At 40.8% G+C, this 19,190-nt stretch overlaps 1 protein-coding gene across 2 annotated transcripts in view; it reads left to right on the forward strand.

Moving 5' to 3' along the window:
• The window catches only part of bpnt1 (bisphosphate nucleotidase 1), a 68,844-nt gene that overhangs the window by 40,726 nt on the left and 8,928 nt on the right, over nt 1–19,190 (forward strand). Inside the window, exons 8-10 of one of the 2 annotated variants that reach the window (XM_034162867.1) lie at nt 2,828–2,902; nt 3,069–3,160; nt 17,183–17,380. In XM_034162867.1, the coding sequence (XP_034018758.1) occupies nt 2,828–2,902; nt 3,069–3,160; nt 17,183–17,380 (365 nt within the window). The remainder of the gene's footprint in view (nt 1–2,827; nt 2,903–3,068; nt 3,161–17,182; nt 17,381–19,190) is intronic. The other variant, XM_034162868.1, reaches the window with a different exon arrangement.

The following is a 19,190-nucleotide window of genomic DNA, read 5'->3' on the forward strand; positions in this document are numbered from 1 at the left end:
GACAAACGAGGAGAGTATGAGGAGTATGACGTGACAGAGTAATATGTGAGGGTGGTGCAGGATACAAGGATAGTGTAACAGCAGTGAGATGCTCAGTAGGAACGACAGAAGGATTTGAGGATGACGGTGGGATTACATCAAGGATTGGCTCTGAGCACTTTTTTGTTTACAATAGTGACGAACAGGTTGATGGACGAAATCAGACAGGAGTCTTCACAGAATATTATGTTTCAGATGACACTGATTACGTTTACATGCAGCCAATAACCCTTTCATAACCGGAATATTAGCAATAACGCGGTTGCGCACGGCCATGTAAACACCCGCAAAAACCCGAATATGCTTATATTCCAGTTTTTAAAAACCCGTATAAGACCCCTGGGTTACTCCGTTTCTAACCCGAATATCAGGTCATATAAACGCGCATCGGGATATCCCCATAGAAAGGAAAATTATTTTGTGTTCTGTGCATGTCCTATCCGCAAGGAATCTTTGTCTTTTGAGTACGGCAACTACTTGAATGCGGCGCGCAACCCACCAGACACCACAGAAGCAGAGATAAACAGTGCATTGTGTTCTGCGTCCTTATCAGGTGGGACGGTCGAGGCACTGGTTGGCATCACCGCGATTGCTCTCACTGCCTCCGATGCGCTTACCGAGTCTGCGGGCTCAGTAAACACCGCAGCGGGCCACTCACACCGCCCCCCTCTCTGCTGTGCGGCAACAGGTCCAGAGACTACGCTCGCTGTTTTGATGCGGAGGCAGCCCGCAAGGATAGATTTCTTGTGGAAAAAATCCACAGCGCCGCAGGGTCTCGGTATACTGCAGCCGCAGAGCTCCATGGCCATGACTTCGATTCTTTGCGGGTCCTGCATCCGTACCGCCGGAGGCAGTGAGCGAAGGGACAGCATGCGCATTGTGTTCTGCGTGTGTCTATTTATAATCTTCTCGCCCAGAAGAAAAAAGAGAGTGTTTACATAGGAGAGAAAAGTGAGAAAATATTAATGCCTGTTTGAGAAAAGTGTGTAGTGAGGGGTTTTACACAAAGCAGGATTACATGAAGCAGGATTACACAAAGCAGGATTACACGAACACCAGACCAAATCAAGCACCGGTGGAAGACGTGCGTCGCTGTTTAGATGGGGATATTCCAAATGATACCAATGACCATGTATACAGGAGTAACTCTGTCTGCTTAAGCATGTAAACGGAATATTGACCTTAACCCGAATATTAATGGAATGTAAACGTAGTCACTGTGTTTTGGAGTGTGAGTAGAGAGCAGGTTCCAACTAGTCTGGAGAGGTGGAAATATGCTCTGGAGGGAAGGAGAATGAACATCAGTCAGTGCAAGATGGAATAAATGTGAGTGAATGAGAAGGAGCACTACATAATAGTGTGGTTGCAAGGAGCTGAGGTGGTAAAGGTGGATTAGTTTAAATACTTGGATGGGTGGATGGATGGATGGATAGATAGGATTAGGAATGGACAACACAGGTAAGACATTTTGGTGTCTAATCAAAGAGGAGAGATTGAGGTGGTTTGGACATGTACAGAGGAGGGACCTGGGGTATATGGGGAGAAGGATGCTGAGGAAGAAGGCCAAAGAAGAGGTTCATGAATGTGGTGAGGGAAGAAATGCAGGTGGTTGGTGTGACAGAGGACTGTGTGAGATGGAGACATGATGTGCTGTGGTGACCCCTAACAGGAGCAGCTGACAGAAGATATTAATAATCAAGCAACCCTTCATACAACTGGCCTCACAACCACAGAACATGTATGACCATCCCAGTACAGGTCCTCCACATCCGTCTTCTTTACCTACAAAGATCATCACATTTTATAGCCTGCTTTGACTGACCAGTCCAACACACATCTGTGCAATAATCATGCTCTTTAATCTCCATCTGAAGTGCTTGTAATTTGGATTTTAACCAGTTTTTGAAATAAGCTTTTTGTCTCCATGGAAGAAATCTTTTACTTCAACTCATGAAAAATGGGAGTGAAAAAAAAGGTGTTCCATTTTCATTTGTTTCTGAGTGTATATACGGTCTGACGTATCTACACGGTAAGTGTTACTTTGAACGTGTTAACCCTTGATTGGAGTAAGTGGCAGTAGAAAATGAATGTTGGCTATTATACTGTAGCTGTGATATTTGTCAACATCTAACACAATGTGCACAGTAGTTTTGAAAGTTGAAATAATAATTACAGGTTTTTCAGTCATAGTTTATGGAAGATAATTAGTCTTAATTTAAACCCATTGGGACTTTTGCTGATGAAAACATTTTGTCTAATAAGAAATAGCAGTTTTCATTCTTTTAAACTTTTGATTTTGTTAATTTTATTACCTCAAGATACACATCACTGAAGATCAATTACTAATTAAATGTCATGTAATCTAAAACAGTATCTATCTATCTATATCTATATTTTTCTGCATTGGAACAAATTGCAACATTTTATTATAACTTAATGATTTAGAAACAATGCTGTACATTTTTTGTTGTTGAATGACCCTTAAACTGTGCTGACTTTCTAAATGAAAATGGGAGTCGGGTTTAAATCTTTATAAATGTTTTAATGGGAATGTATGACCATTTCATTACGTCTCATCTTTTACTACAGATCGATGATTCACTGGTATTGACTGGCTGCTTTCATGTCTTTTATTGTGACCTTTGTTTTGGTTTTATTTTTATGTTATTTGTCCCCCGATCACTTTTGGGGTTGATTTGTGGCTGCTTCACACTTTTCCTTTTCTCTCCCTCCTTCTGCATATATCTGTCTGCTGTCCTTTCTCTCCCGCTCTTTCTGCTGGCACCAGCGCTGAAGTTTCTGCATCCTCCTCAGATGGGAGACAGAGAGTTGGACACGTGTCGGCTTCACTGCACAGCTCTCTGTACGCTCACAGAGTGTCTGCACAGTACTGTAGAATATTATTTCAGGCAGATGGTCATAATATATCTTGTTGCCCTGTTCCTTCTGTTTCCCCTCAGATTAAAGTTCAGTAAAACTGTTTGCTTTAAGTGGTGTCCAAATGACCCACTGTGACTTTCTGCCCTCAGGGCTCCTGGATAATGTCACTGTGCTCATCGGAATTGCACATGGAGGAAGAGCAATTGCAGGTGTCATTAATCAGCCTTTCTACAACTACCAGGTATAAACCAAACTACGATCCAGTCCATAGTTTTGCTGCTGCACACCACCACAGTGGAATTGAATTAATACAAATAGTGCAGCGGATAAGAGAATATTTAGAGGGGAATCCTGCAAATGGTGATAAAAGCATCAAATTCGACAGAAACACTCCTCAGACAATCTTGAAAAAAACGATTGGCCACTTGAATTTTCAATCGGTGGTCAGGTAGGGGTCAATTGAAGAATTACACAGAGGTCAAAATTAAAAGATGCTCCAATCATATTGAAAAATATTCCACATTATTTGCCTGCTTTGACTGAATTCTATGGAGTTACTGGATAAAAACAGCAAGAATGGTGACAAAGGTCAGCTTCATTTTGTATAGGGGTCAAAAGGTAAAGTTGCTCCAATTTTGGTAAAAAGTGAGGCAAATTATTAGTTGAATGAATATGGTTTTAAAAAGGAATAGTTTGCATCATGTATTATGCTTAGTTATCTTATTACAAGGAGCATATGTCACATGTCAAAGAATCCAATGGATGCCGACATTGTTTAACCTTTACTTTGCCAAGAAAGCACGCAACACAGTCAGAACCAGTGATGCCGGTAACGCGTTACTCTAATCTGACCACTTTTTTTAGTAACGAGTAATCTAACGCGTTAATCTTTCCAAATCAGTAATCAGATTAAAGTTACTTCTCCATGTCACTGTGCGTTACTATTATTTTTCATTGTGGGTCGATAGCAGCATTAAACTTGGTCTGTGGGCAGGGGGTCGGGGTTCGACTGAACTGCCCACTTTCAGCAAGCTGTGAGCTTTTCATCCACGGTTTTTTGCAGCTGCTCGACTCATCCTCACCTCTTAAAGCGTGGTGATCAGCACACCTGCACTGAGCTTTACAAAGACATTTTTATACTTTTTTCCCTCTTTATTTAGAATTCTGAGCTGAGCCGCTCCGTATCGTCTCGTTAAAAACAGCTGATCCTCCGCGACGCGTCAACAACTAACACTATTTTCCACTCAAATGCACCTAAACTCTCTTTCTGAGGACCACATGATGTGAAAATGCAATAAAACTTTCTTACCTGTAAATCTGGTCGTTTTCTGCATAAATAAATTTTATCCATTCTTTGTGCTCAAACGCCAAAGCAGGGGCGAATCCAGGTGGAATGGGGGCGTGGGGCAAGGATGTGCCCCCCTCCCCCACAACACCCCTAGATTAAATGTCCAGTTTTGAAGCCGTTTTTTACTACAACTACTAATATTGCTTAAAATAATAATAATTTCGACAAGTAAAATGTTTAGAGAGAATTTAAATGTTAGAAAAATGTTAGAATTTAATAGTTACATTTATAAACAATGTAGGTTTGAAATTGCAAGTTTTACTGTTACAGTGCTGTCAGCAGTTAAATATGAGGTCAAGAAAGACGTCTTTATTTTACTTTTATAAAACAAGTATTTATTTTCATTGAAGTCAAGAAAGGGTGACTGTAAAGTGAGTTTTGGCAAAACAGGTATCATTGTCATGTTGACGTGGGTTGTTGTCGGCAGCTGGGGAAAGTAACTAAAAAAAGTAACTAGTAATCTAACTTAGTTACTTTTACAATTGAGTAATCAGTAAAGTAACTAAGTTACTTTTTCAAGGAGTAATCAGTAATCAGTAATTGGATTACTTTTTCAAAGTAACTGGCAACACTGGTCAGAACTATTCCATTTATTAATCCTATTAGCTCAACCAGTAATTTGCACCACTTTTTACCAAAATTGGAGCAACTTTAACTTTTGACCCCTGTACAAAATGACACTGACCTTTGTCACCATTCTTGTTTTTTTTAATCCTGTAACTCCATAGAATTCAGTCACAGATAGTCCAAACTATACCTTTTTTGGAATCTTTATGATCAGGCAAGTAATGTAGAATATTTTTCAATATGATTGGAGCATCTTTTAATTTTGACCTCTGTGTAATTCTTCAGTTGACCCCTACCTGACCACCAATTGAAATGTCAAGTGGCCAATCGGTTTTTTCTAAAGAGGAGTGTCTAAGGAGTATTTCTGCTGAATTTGATGCTTTTATCACCATTTGCATGATTGTTTCAGTTATCTGCTGCACTAACAGTATGTTACATCTGCCTGGGATAGTTAGTCACCTAAAGACTACTGAAGAAAGCCACCAACACAACCATGACAATTCTTCTCCAAATGTGATTGTTGAAACTGGGGACAATGCAGCTTTTGTCTTTTGCATCACCAGTGAGTCACAGGTTCATGGTGGAGTGGAACAGGACGTCAAGAAGAAGAAGGGCCTCTGTTGTCATTCTACATAGATTCAATGAAATTTAACTCATCATAATTAGTCAGACACAATCCAACCACTCGGAGCAGTGGTCAGTCACAGTCCAGCGCCGGGGATCAACTCCAGGTGTAGAGACGTTGCCTTGGTCCTAACCTAAATAAGCATGTTTTTGAATGTTAATGCAAGAAAATCTGGGCTTCAGTCATCCATGTGTCTTCTGACAAACCATATCTGCAATTTCACATTTAAGAAAATAGTAAATGAGCTGCATTTACGCGGTGCATCCGGAAAGTATTCACAGCGCTTCACTGTTTCCACATTTTATGATACAGCCTTATTCCAAAATTGATGAAATTATTTATTTTCCTCAAAATTCTACACACAATATCCCATAATGACAATGCGAAATTTTTTTTTTTTTTGCAAATTTGTTTTAAAAAAAAGTCATCACGTGTACATAAGTATTCACAGCCTGTGATATGAAGCTTCAAATTGAGCTCAGGTGCATTCGGCTTCAACTGATCATCCTTGGGATGTTTCTACAGCTTAATTGGAGTCCACCTGGGGTAAACTGAGTTGATTGGACATGATTTGGAAAGACACACACACCTGTCTACATAATATGTACATGTCGCAGACATGAACGTGCAACGCTCTTCAGCATCTCACCATGTCATTGAGATCCTTCAGACTGTTTTTGAGCAAATGCTTCCGGGGAGCATTAGCATGGCTAAAACCTTTCAGCTTCTGAAGGTGTTCCACCCCCCAGATCCCCCGCCTTTTGAAGCATTTTTCTTTTTTTGCAGTTCAGCTATTAGGGGCGCATCCTCTGCCACTTTAAGCATTTTTTTTTAAATGTAGATGTAAATTAAAATTCAAAGTTTTCAGCTAGTTGACAGTAGGGCTGTACAATATAGCCAAATTATCGTATCTCAATATTGTCATATCAGTATGATGTACAATATGACTTTGATTTCACACAAAGTGCAGCAACAGTGAAAATTAAACATTCTTAAACAAAACAGTAATAATACCACACTCATTTTGCACTCATCATAAGATTAGGACACTGTGCCCTCCAAAAGTGTTGGAACACTTGGAATTTCACACATTTTAATTTGTTTATGCCATTTTAAATATAAGAAATACAAAAAAAATAAAGAATATAAATTTCAAAAATTATGTTACTCAAACTGAAAGCAAATCTCTAAAACTTGATAAAACCTGTAAATAATAATCAGTTCTATTGCCAGTTTTCTTCAAACAAGTCAGGGGATGGAAACATGAACATTTCCAAGTCACTGAATATGTTTTGGACTTTATTTACATCAATTATGAAGAAATACAAAAGTTTCTTTCACCAAAACATCAAATCTAGGCTTTCATCTCAAATTTTCCTTTTGTCAAATTGTAGCTGAACTATCGGGTGTTGTTTATTAGAAAATCCTCCTCAACACCACTTCATCAGGAAGCTGGATTTTATATTTTTAATTAATTTATATCAAGTTGTAGAGATTTGCTTTCAGTTTGAGTTTAAAGCCTTGGTCCCATGAATGATGAGCCATGCTTGGGTGTGTCAGCGTTTATTTGAAGAATGATCCATGTTTTAAACCGTCACGTATCCACTAAGGCCTCTTTGCGCCTCTCTGTACCTCACATGTGGCAGGTATCATCCTCTAGTGAGCCCCGTCCAGCCTCAAGCGGCTCGTGTCGCCACATTTGATTCACGTCAAGCCACATATAATCCATGTAGCGCCATGTAACGCAATGTCAGTGCTCCTTTGGCATGAGTTTGGTCCAAACCTCCAGCCCTCCCACACTTGGTCCCTTTAAAGTGTGAGTTTTCAATTTTTCAATTCACAGCATCCATTCAAGATGTTGTCACATTTTTTAAACGCAGTCCAAAAATAGATGCTCCAGTACAGTCCGGCGGGTGTGCGCCGTGCATCAGGCTGCTCTTCACCTGTCTTCCAGAGTCATTGAATGCACCAGACTAGAACCGAACCACGAGTTCCTGGACAGTCGCCTCTGCGCTTCCTCTCACTGACTTTATTTCTTTTGACACCTTGATCCAACTTTTAACTTTGTGTTCGTCCATTATTGACTGCAAAATCACTCTTTTTTACATGCTGGCATTCTGCGTAAATGCTCGTCTTGAGTGTGAGTGATTGCGTCAGTGCACACACACAGCGGAGCTCCTGATCCATTAACAAGATGTTAAATCATACATAACAAGATATTACTTTTAAAGTTGATTATATAGAATGAATAAACATGCAACTGTTTTACCAAGCTATTAAAATAAAAACATTACGAATAATTATCTTTTAGCTGCTTCAAATCCGTTCTCCATTTCATGGAGCGAGAGAGAGAGGAAAAAGCAGCTGGAATTGTGTGCGCAAGAGGGCTGAGCCGCTCCAAAAATAGCCTGTCCCGGTACTCGTAGCTGGTAGGTGCTCGGATAATGGGCTTTTACAGCCTTGTCCTCGCCACAAACATGCCTCTATAATCCTCGTTAATCCTCGTAGTAACTTGCACACAAACTGCCCAACGCTGTTGTTGCTAAATTTTGAACATCTTGAAATTAGCACCACACTCAGAGATGAGCCTCGTTAACTGAAGATACTGCTTCTAAGAGCCTCTCAGAGCCACCATTCTCCCACAATAGTTCAATAAATCCTCTTGTAGCAAAAAAAAACAAACAAAAAAACATGCTCATTATTCATCCTTCGTTATTTGGTGGGACCAGGGCTTTAGGAAGATAAATTTAGATTTATTTATCTAAAGGTGTGTAACTGGTGTGTCACTCAGACAGCAAAATTAAGAGGTTATTTAATCAACAGCTGCCTGCTTGTTTAAAAATCACTGGAGAAACATGTATATATAAGGCAACCCGAATTAGAGGAGAAATGCTGCTTTTAACAACCTGGACCTCATTTCTGGCATAAAATACAGTCGTTTACTCACCAGTATAACTTTGGTGTCATTATTAGTCTGTGGTTTAAACGACATGTTCAGCTCATATCTGAGGCAAACATTTTTCTTCTTCTAGTAAGGTGGATTCGAAGTTTTGTGATACACAGCACCAACTACTGGACAGGAGGAACCTAGTAGTCAGTGTGACTCACTGATTTCAAAATGCAGCTCTTTTCAACCAGACGTACAGTGCCATGACATGTCAATCATCTGTGTCCAATCAGATTTTAGGGGAGTCCAGTGCAACCCTGGCCTCCGCTCTAGCTCCACCCTTGCCAAGAAGTGTTCAACATTTCACATTTCCTGTTTCACTGTGGACTCAAACTTTGGCACTTCCTGTTTCAGTGTGAACTTGCCACCGAGTTCCCGCGAGATTCACTGAGATCTCATTTGTCAATCCAGGAAGTGTTGGACATTTGACATTTCCTGTTTCACTGTGGACTCAAAATTTGGCACTTCTTGTTTGGGACCCCCTCTACCATGAGTGAGCTTTCCACTGCTGCGCGACACTTCGCTCGTACGAGGCTCCACAGTTGACGGTGCATGTCAGAGCACAAACCAAGCATGAAGTCAAAGGAATTGTCTGTAGACCTCTAAGACAGGATTCGAGGCATGAATCTGGGGAAGGGTACAGAAACATTTCTGCTGCTATGAAGGTTCCAATGAGCACAGTGGCCTCCATTATCCATAAATGTAAGAACTTTGGATCCATCAGGACTCTTCCTAGAGCTGGCTGTCTGTCTAAATTCAGCAATTGGGGGAGACGGGCTTTAGTCAGGGAGGTGACCAAGAACCCAATGGTCACTTAGTCAGAGCTCCAGCATTCTTCTGTGGAGAGAGGAGAACCTTCCAGGAGGACAACCATCTCTGCAGCAATCCACAATCAGGCCTGCATAGTAGAGTGGCCGGACGGAAGTCAGTCCTCAGTAAAAGGCACATGGCAGCCCATCTGGAGTTTGCCAAAAGGCACCTGAAGGTCTGTCAGACCATGAGAAACAAAATTCTCTCATCTGACCAGACAAAGATTGAACTCTGGCGTGAATGCCAGACGTCATGTTTGGAGGAAACCAGGCACCATCCTTACAGTGAAGCATGGTGGTGACAGCATCATGCTGTGGATATGTTTTTCAGTGGCAGGAACTGGGAGACTAGTCAGGATTGAGGGAAAGATGAATGCAGCAATGTACAGAGACATCCTGGATGAAAACCAGCTCCTCTGTGAAGCTGTGTATGTGGTGATACTAGTAAACAGACAAAAGCTGCAATGAGGGGTAATGGTCTAAGGCACTACTGCCCATTGAGGAGCTTGTGGGCCATGTTTGGTACGCAGTGCTGGTGTTTTGGCCCACTGTGGAAATTGTGCAGCTCTCTGCAAGTTAATGTTGTGTTTTTATTATTTTAGAATTTTGTTTTGGATTTACTGCCTCTACTGGTGGTTGGCTGTCACTGCGGTATTGTATCACTTCCTGTTCTGGAGCACAGCGGTGTTTTGCTGTATCTGTTAGCTGTTTAATCTGCGCAGTTAGATTGATCTAATTAACTAGATAACGATTTGTTTCACAGTGTAATCTTCACGTGCCTTAACTAAAGCACTCCCTCTGCTGAATCACCTCTAAATTATTTACACATTACTCACTTTGTGTGTTTTTAGGAATCCGCTAGCTTAGCGCAGCTACTAGCTCTTAGCCGGTTTAGCATGGCGGCTTCTTCTGTCTCTCCCGCACTTTTCTGCTCTGGGTGTGAAATGTTTAGTTATTCCTCGGCCTCCTTTAGCAGTAATGGTACTTGTAATAAGTGTAGCTTATTCCTAGCTTTGGAGGCCAGGTTGGGCGAATTGGAGTCTCAGCTCCGCACCTTGGAAAATCCTACAGCTAGCCAGGCCCCTGTAGTCGGTGTGGACCAAGGTAGCTTAGCCGCCGTTAGTTCCCCTCCAGCAGATCCCAAGCAGCCGGGAAAGCAGGCCGGCTGGGTGACTGTGAGGAGGAAGCGTAGTCCTAAACAGAAGCCCCGTGTACACCACCAACCCGTTCACATCTCTAACCGTTTTCCCCACTCGGCGACACACCCGCCGAGGAACAAACTCTGGTTATTGGCGACTCTGTTTTGAGAAATGTGAAGGTAGCGACACCAGCAACCATAGTCAGTTGTTTCCGGGGGCCAGAGCAGGCGACATTGAAGGAAATTTGAAACTGCTGGCTAAGGCTAAGCGTAAATTTGGTAAGATTGTAATTCACGTCGGCAGTAATGACACCCGGTTACGCCAATCGGAGGTCACTAAAATTAATATTGAATCGGTGTGTAACTTTGCAAAAACAATGTCGGACTCTGTAGTTTTCTCTGGGCCCCCCCCCAATTGGACCGGGAGTGACATGTTTAGCCGCATGTTCTCCCTGAATTGCTGGCTGTCTGAGTGGTGTCCAAAAAATGAGGTGGGCTTCATAGATAATTGGCAAAGCTTCTGAGGAAAACCTGGTCTTGTTAGGAGAGACGGCATCCATCCCACTTTGGATGGAGCAGCTCTCGTTTCTAGAAATCTGGCCAATTTTCTTAAATCCTCCAAACCGTGACTATCCAGGGTTGGGACCAGGAAGCAGAGTTGTAGTCTTACACACCTCTCTGCAGCGTCTCTCCCCCTGCCATCCCCCCAATACCCCATCCCCGTAGAGACGGTGCCTGTTCCCAGACCACCAATAACCAGCAAAAATCTATTTAAGCATAAAAATTCAAAAAGAAAAAATAATATCAAATCAATTTTATTTATATAGCGCCAAATCACAACAAACAGTTGCCCCAAGGTGCTTTATATTGTAAGGCAAGGCCATACAATAATTACGGAAAAACTCCAACGGTCAAAACGACCCCCTGTGAGCAAGCACTTGGCGACAGTGGGAAGGAAAAACTCCCTTTTAACAGGAAGAAGCCTCCAACAGAACCAGGCTCAGGGAGGGGCAGTCTTCTGCTGGGACTGGTTGGGGCTGAGGGAGAGAACCAGGAAAAAGACATGCTGTGGAGGGGAGCAGAGATCAATCACTAATGATTAAATGCAGAGTGGTGCATACAGAGCAAAAAGAGAAAGAAACACTCAGTGCATCATGGGAACCCCCCAGCAGTCTAAGTCTATAGCAGCATAACTAAGGGATGGTTCAGGGTCACCTGATCCAGCCCTAACTATAAGCTTTAGCAAAAAGGAAAGTTTTAAGCCTAATCTTAAAAATAGAGAGTCTGTCTCCCTGATCTGAATTGGGAGCTGGTTCCAGAGGAGAGGAGCCTGAAAGCTGAAGGCTCTGCCTCCCATTCTACTCTTACAAACCCTAGGAACTACAAGTAAGCCTGCAGTCTGAGAGCGAAGCGCTCTATTGGGGTGATATGGTACTATGAGGTCCCTAAGATAAGATGGGACCTGATTATTCAAAACCTTATAAGTAAGAAGAAGAATTTTAAATTCTATTCTAGAATTAACAGGAAGCCAATGAAGAGAGGCCAATATGGGTGAGATATGCTCTCTCCTTCTAGTCCCTGTCAGTACTCTAGCTGCAGCATTTTGAATTAACTGAAGGCTTTTCAGGGAACTTTTAGGACAACCTGATAATAATAAATTACAATAGTCCAGCCTAGAGGAAATAAATGCATGAATTAGTTTTTCAGCATCATTCTGAGACAAGACCTTTCTAATTATAGAGATATTGCGCAAATGCAAAAAAGCAGTCCTACATATTTGTTTAATATGCGCATTGAATGACATATCCTGATCAAAAATGACTCCAAGATTTCTCACAGTATTACTAGAGGTCAGGGTAATGCCATCCAGAGTAAGGATCTGGTTAGACACCATGTTTCTAAGATTTGTGGGGCCAAGTACAATAACTTCAGTTTTATGAGTTTAAAAGCAGGAAATTAGAGGCCATCCATGTCTTTATGTCTGTAAGACATTCCTGCAGTTTAACTAATCGGTGTGTGTCCTCTGGCTTCATGGATAGATAAAGCTGGGTATCATCTGCGTAACAATGAAAATTTAAGCAATGCTGTCTAATAATACTGCCTAAGGGAAACATGTATAAAGTGAATAAAATTGGTCCTAGCACAGAACCTTGTGGAACTCCATAATTAACCTTAGTCTGTGAAGAAGATTCCCCATTTACATGAACAAATTGTAATCTATTACATAAATATGATTAAAACCACCTGCAGCGCAGTGCCTTTAATACCTATGGCATGCTCTAATCTCTGTAATAAAATTTTATGGTCAACAGTATCAAAAGCAGCACTGAGGTCTAACAGAACAAGCACAGAGATGAGTCCACTGTCTGAGGCCATAAGAAGATCATTTGTAACCTTCACTAATGCTGTTTCTGTACTATGATGAATTCTAAAACCTGACTGAAACTCTTCAAATAGACCATTCCTCTGCAGATGATCAGTTAGCTGTTTTACAACTACCCTTTCAAGAATTTCTGAGAGAAAAGGAAGGTTGGAGATTGGCCTATAATTAGCTAAGATAACTGGGTCAAGTGATGGCTTTTTAAGTAATGGTTTAATTACTGCCACCTTAAAAGCCTGTGGTACATAGCCAACTAATAAAGATAGATTGATCATATTTAAGATCGAAGCATTAATTAATGGTAGGGCTTCCTTGAGCACCCTGGTAGGAATGGGGTCTAATAGACATGTTGATGGATTGGAGGAAGTAACTAATGAAAATAACTCAGAACAATCGGAGAGAAAGAGTCTAACCAAATACCGGCATCACTGAAAGCAGCCAAAGATAACGATATGTCTTTGGGATGGTTATGAGTATTTTTTTCTCTAATAGTTAAAATTTTATTAGCAAAGAAAGTCATGAAGTCATTACTGGTTAAAGTTAAAGGAATACTCGGCTCAATAGAGTTCTGACTCTTTGTCAGCCTGGCTACAGTGCTGAAAAGAAACCTGGGGTTGTTCTTATTTTCTTCAATTAGTGATGAGTAGTAAGATGTCCTAGCTTTACGGAGGGCTTTTTTATAGAGCAACAGACTCTTTTTCCAGGCTAAGTGAAGATCTTCTAAATTGGTGAGACGCCATTTCCTCTCCAACTTACGGGTTATCTGCTTTAAGCTGCGAGTTTGTGAGTTATACCACGGAGTCAGGCACTTCTGATTTACGGCTCTCTTTTTCAGAGGAGCTACAGCATCCAAAGTTGTCTTCAATGAGGATGTAAATATAGCACCTTCAACTGCACCACAGACTAAAACAGTTAAATGTGGTCTATTAAACATTAGATCTCTCTCTTCTAAGTCCCTGTTAGTAAATGATATAATAATTGATCAACATATTGATTTATTCTGCCTTACAGAAACCTGGTTACAGCAGGATGAATATGTTAGTTTAAATGAGTCAACACCCCCGAGTCACAGTAACTGCCAGAACGCTCGTAGCATGGGCCGAGGCGGAGGATTAGCAGCAATCTTCCACTCCAGCTTATTAATTAATCAAAAACCCAGACAGAGCTTTAATTCATTTGAAAGCTTGACTCTTAGTCTTGTCCATCCAAATTGGAAGTCCCAAAAACCAGTTTTATTTGTTGTTATCTATCGTCCACCTGGTCGTTACTGTGAGTTTCTCTGTGAATTTTCAGACCTTTTGTCTGACTTAGTGCTTATCTCAGATAAGATAATTATAGTGGGTGATTTTAACATCCACACAGATGCTGAGAATGACAGCCTCAACACTGCATTTAATCTATTGTTAGACTCGATTGGCTTTGCTCAAAATGTAAATGAGTCCACCCACCACTTTAATCATACCTTAGATCTTGTTCTGACTTATGGTATGGAAATTGAAGACTTAACAGTATTCCCTGAAATCATTTCTTAATAACATTTACATTTACTCTGATGGACTACCCAGCAGTGGGGAATAAGTTTCATTACAGTAGAAGTCTTTCAGAAAGCGCTGTAACTAGGTTTAAGGATATGATTCCTTCTTTATGTTCTCCAATGCCATATACCAACACAGGGCAGAGTAGCTACCTAAACTCTGTGAGTGAGATAGATTATCTCATCAATAGTTTTATATCCTCATTGAGGACAACTTTGGATGATGTAGCTCCTCTGAAAAAGAGAGCCTTAAATCAGAAGTGCCTGACAAACACAAACTCGCAGCTTAAAGCAGATAACCCGTAAGTTGGAGAGGAAATGGCGTCTCACTAATTTAGAAGATTTTCACTTAGCCTGGAAAAAGAGTTTGTTGCCCTATAAAAAAGCCCTCCGTAAAGCTAGGACATCTTACTATTCATCACTAATTGAAGAAAATAAGAACAACCCCAGGTTTCTTTTCAGCACTGTAGCCAGGCTGAATAAGAGTCAGAGCTCTATTGAGCCGAGTATTCCTTTAACTTTAACTAGTAATAACTTCATGACTTTCTTTGCTAATAAAATTTTAACTATTAGAAAAAAAAATTACTCATAACCATCCCAAAGACATATCGTTCTCTTTGGCTGCTTTCAGTGATGCCGGTATTTGGTTAGACTCTTTCTCTCCGATTGTTCTGAGTTATTTTCATTAGTTACTTCCTCCAAACCATCAACATGTCTATTAGACCCCATTCCTACCAGGCTGCTCAAGGAAGCCCTACCATTAATTAATGCTTCGATCTTAAATATGATCAATCTGTCTTTATTAGTTGGCTATGTACCACAGGCTTTTAAGGTGGCAGTAATTAAACCATTACATAAAAAGCCATCACTTGACCCAGTTATCTTAGCTAATTATAGGCCAATCTCCAACCTTCCTTTTCTCTCAAAAATTCTTGAAAGGGTAGTTGTAAAACAGCTAACTGATCATCTGCAGAGGAATGGTCTATTTGAAGAGTTTCAGTCACGTTTTAGAATTCATCATAGTACAGAAACAGCATTAGTGAAGGTTACAAATGATCTTATGGCCTCAGACAGTGGACTCATCTCTGTGCTTGTTCTGTTAGACCTCAGTGCTGCTTTTGATACTGTTGACCATAAAATTTTATTACAGAGATTAGAGCATGCCATAGGTATTAAAGGCACTGCGCTGCAGGTGGTTTGAATCATATTTATGTAATAGATTACAATTTGTTCATGTAAATGGGGAATCTTCTTCACAGACTAAGGTTAATTATGGAGTTCCACAAATGTCTGTGCTAGGACCAATTTTATTCACTTTATACATGCTTCCCTTAGGCAGTGTTATTAGACAGCATTGCTTAAATTTTCATTGTTACGCAGATGATACCCAGCTTTATCTATCCATGAAGCCAGAGGACACACACCAATTAGCTAAACTGCAGGATTGTCTTACAGACATAAAGACATGGATGACCTCTAATTTCCTGCTTTTAAACTCAGATAAAACTGAAGTTATTGTACTTGGCCCCACAAATCTTAGAAACATGGTGTCTAACCAGATCCTTACTCTGGATGGCATTACCCTGACCTCTAGTAATACTGTGAGAAATCTTGGAGTCATTTTTGATCAGGATATGTCATTCAATGCGCATATTAAACAAATATGTAGGACTGCTTTTGTGCATTTGCGCAATATCTCTAAAATTAGAAAGGTCTTGTCTCAGAGTGATGCTGAAAAACTAATTCATGCATTTATTTCCTCTAGGCTGGACTATTGTAATTCATTATTATCAGGTTGTCCTAAAAGTTCCATGAAAAGCCTTCAATTAATTCAAAATGCTGCAGCTAGAGTACTGACAGGGACTAGAAGGAGAGAGCATATCTCACCCATATTGGCCTCTCTTCATTGGCTTCCTGTTAATTCTAGAATAGAATTTAAAATTCTTCTTCTTACTTATAAGGTTTTGAATAATCAGGTCCCATCTTATCTTAGGGACCTCATAGTACCATATCACCCCAATAGAGCGCTTCGCTCTCAGACTGCAGGCTTACTTGTAGTTCCTAGGGTTTGTAAGAGTAGAATGGGAGGCAGAGCCTTCAGCTTTCAGGCTCCTCTCCTCTGGAACCAGCTCCCAATTCAGATCAGGGAGACAGACACCCTCTCTACTTTTAAAATTAGGCTTAAAACTTTCCTTTTTGCTAAAGCTTATAGTTAGGGCTGGATCAGGTGACCCTGAACCATCCCTTAGTTATGCTGCTATAGACTTAGACTGCTGGGGGGTTACCATGATGCACTGAGTCTTTCCATGATGCACTGAGTGTTTCTTTCTCTTTTTGCTCTGTATGCACCACTCTGCATTTAATCATTAGTGATTGATCTCTGCTCTCTTCCACAGCATATCTTTTTCCTGGTTCTCTCCCTCAGCCCCAACCAGTCCCAGCAGAAGACTGCCCCTCACTGAGCCTGGTTCTGCTGGAGGTTTCTTCCTGTTAAAAGGGAGTTTTTCCTTCCCACTGTCGCCAAGTGGTTGCTCACAGGGGGTCGTTTTAACCGCTGGGGTTTTTCCATAATTAGTATGGCTTTGCCTTACAATATAAAGCGCCTTGGGGCAACTGTTTGTTGTGATTTGGCGCTATATAAATAAAATTGATTTGATTTGATTTACTGTAATTGGGATTTTATGGTTGTGAAGGTTGCACTATGTATACAACTAACTAATGTTAAGTTTTTGTTTAAAACCTCTTGAATTTGCTCATGAATTCTACAAGCACAGCTTAATTGCTTCATTTATACTCTGTTGTGTTGTCTAGAGGCAAAATTACAAAAATTGTGTTTCTGTCTAAATACTTAATGACCTGGCTGGCTTTTTACTTGTTCTAATAATGTGTGACTTGGTGCTGCTTTGCCCTGTCAGCTTGGAGCAGGAGCCACACTGGGGAGGACCATGTGGGGGATGCTGGGATTGGGTGTGTTTGGAGTTCAGCTGCAGGAGGTTCCAGGGGAAAGAAGAATTATCACCACCACACGATCCCATAGCAACAAGCTTGTAACAGACTGCATAGATGCCATGGAACCTCATGAAGTTATAAGAGTGGGCGGAGCAGGAAACAAGGTAATACACAGTTGAAGTCATAATTTTACATACACCTTGGTGAAAAATATTCAAACGCCATTTAAGTCCACTGTAATATATTAGTTGGGAATCACATCGTCTACATACTTAAGAGGCAGTGGTGCTGTCAAATAGATGGGAAACTGGGCTGGAAGTGGCAGAGCTCAAGATGCTGTGATTTTAACTTGGAGTGATGTGGAGGGACAGGATTAGTAAAAATCAGAACATATCAGAGGGACAGTTTGGACAATTCAAAGACAGGCAATATTGAGATGGTTTGGATGTGTGCAAAAAAACCAGTATGTAGGGAGATGGATGCTGAGGATGGAGCCATCAGGGAGGCCAAAGAGGAGGTTCATGGATGTGGTGAAGGAGGACATGTAGGTTGTTGGTGTGACAGAGGACAGTGTGAGATGGTGACAGATGATCTGCTGTGGTGAACTTTGGCGGGAGCAGCTGAAAGGCAAGTTTATTTGTATGGCACATTTCCTGTAAAAAAAAAAAACAAACAAAACAACTCAGTGTGCTTCACAGCATTTAAAACAGTACTAACAAAAAAAAAAGGGGTACAACAAGCAAAGACAGCTATAAAATTTAATAAAAACAAACATACAATTTATTGATCATATACCAAGCAAAACAGGAATGTTTTGAGCCTAGTTTTAAAAACTGCCAAACTGGTAGTGTTTCTTGCATCCTCAGGTAAATTGTTCCATAGCTTGGGCTGAAACGCAGCCTCACTATGTTTAGCCCTAACTCGGGGGACCAACAGAAAACCACTACCCAAGGTTCTCAAAGCCCGGGATGGTTCATAGGACACTAACATGTCAGAAATGTATTTTGATGCTAGACCATAAAGTGATTTATACACTAACAGAGCTATTTTAAAACCTATTCTCTGGGCCACTGGAAGCCAGTGTAGAGACCTGAGCACTGGACTCATATGGTCATAGGTCCTGGCTCCAGTCAAGACTCGGGCAGCTGCATTTTGAATACACTGAAGCTGACGAAAAGCTCGTCTAGAGAGGCCAGTGAGCAGGCCATTACAGTTATCTAGTCTATTAGAAACAAATGCAGGAATCACTCTTTCCAAATCAGGTTTAGAAAGTACATTTTTAATTTTGGCAATATTTTTAAGATGTAGAAAGCTGTAGAAGTTAGTTAACATGGCTGTTTAAATTTAAGTCACAGTCTATTATAATGCCTATGTTTCTGACCTGCATTTTTGGTTTCAAGGAGCAGGCCTCAAAGTGATTTATAATACATTCTCTTTGTGTCTGTGGACCAAAAACAATAAGTTTGGTCTTGTCTTTGTTCAGCAGATCATTTTTTTTTGCATCCACACACTAATCTGTTCCATGCAGTTACAGAGCAAATCCACAGGCTCCTGTTCATCTGCCGTCAGTGATGCGTAAAACTGAGTGTCATCTGCATAATTGTGGTAGGACACATCATTGCTATGAATTAGCTGACACAATGGGAGCATGGACAAATTGAACAGGAGGGGTCCCAATATTAACCCCTGAGGAACACCACAGGTTAAGGCCATTTTATTGGAGAAGCAGTTACCAATTTCTACAAAATATGTTCTGTCCTCAAGGTACGACCTGAACCATTCAAGCCAGACTGGAAAACATCAAAGAGGCATTTTACCATGAGGAAATTGGCAAGTTGCTGATAAACTGCTTTCTCTAAGACTTTTCCTAAAAAAGGAAGGTTTGATATGGGCCGACAATTATTTAAAACTGTGCGATCAAGGCTGCTCTTTTTCAATATTGGCTTAATGACTGCAGTTTTTAATGCTTTTGGA

The sequence above is a fragment of the Thalassophryne amazonica genome, chromosome 21, assembly GCF_902500255.1.
Source record: "Thalassophryne amazonica chromosome 21, fThaAma1.1, whole genome shotgun sequence".
NCBI classification, from domain to species: Eukaryota; Metazoa; Chordata; class Actinopteri; order Batrachoidiformes; family Batrachoididae; genus Thalassophryne; species Thalassophryne amazonica.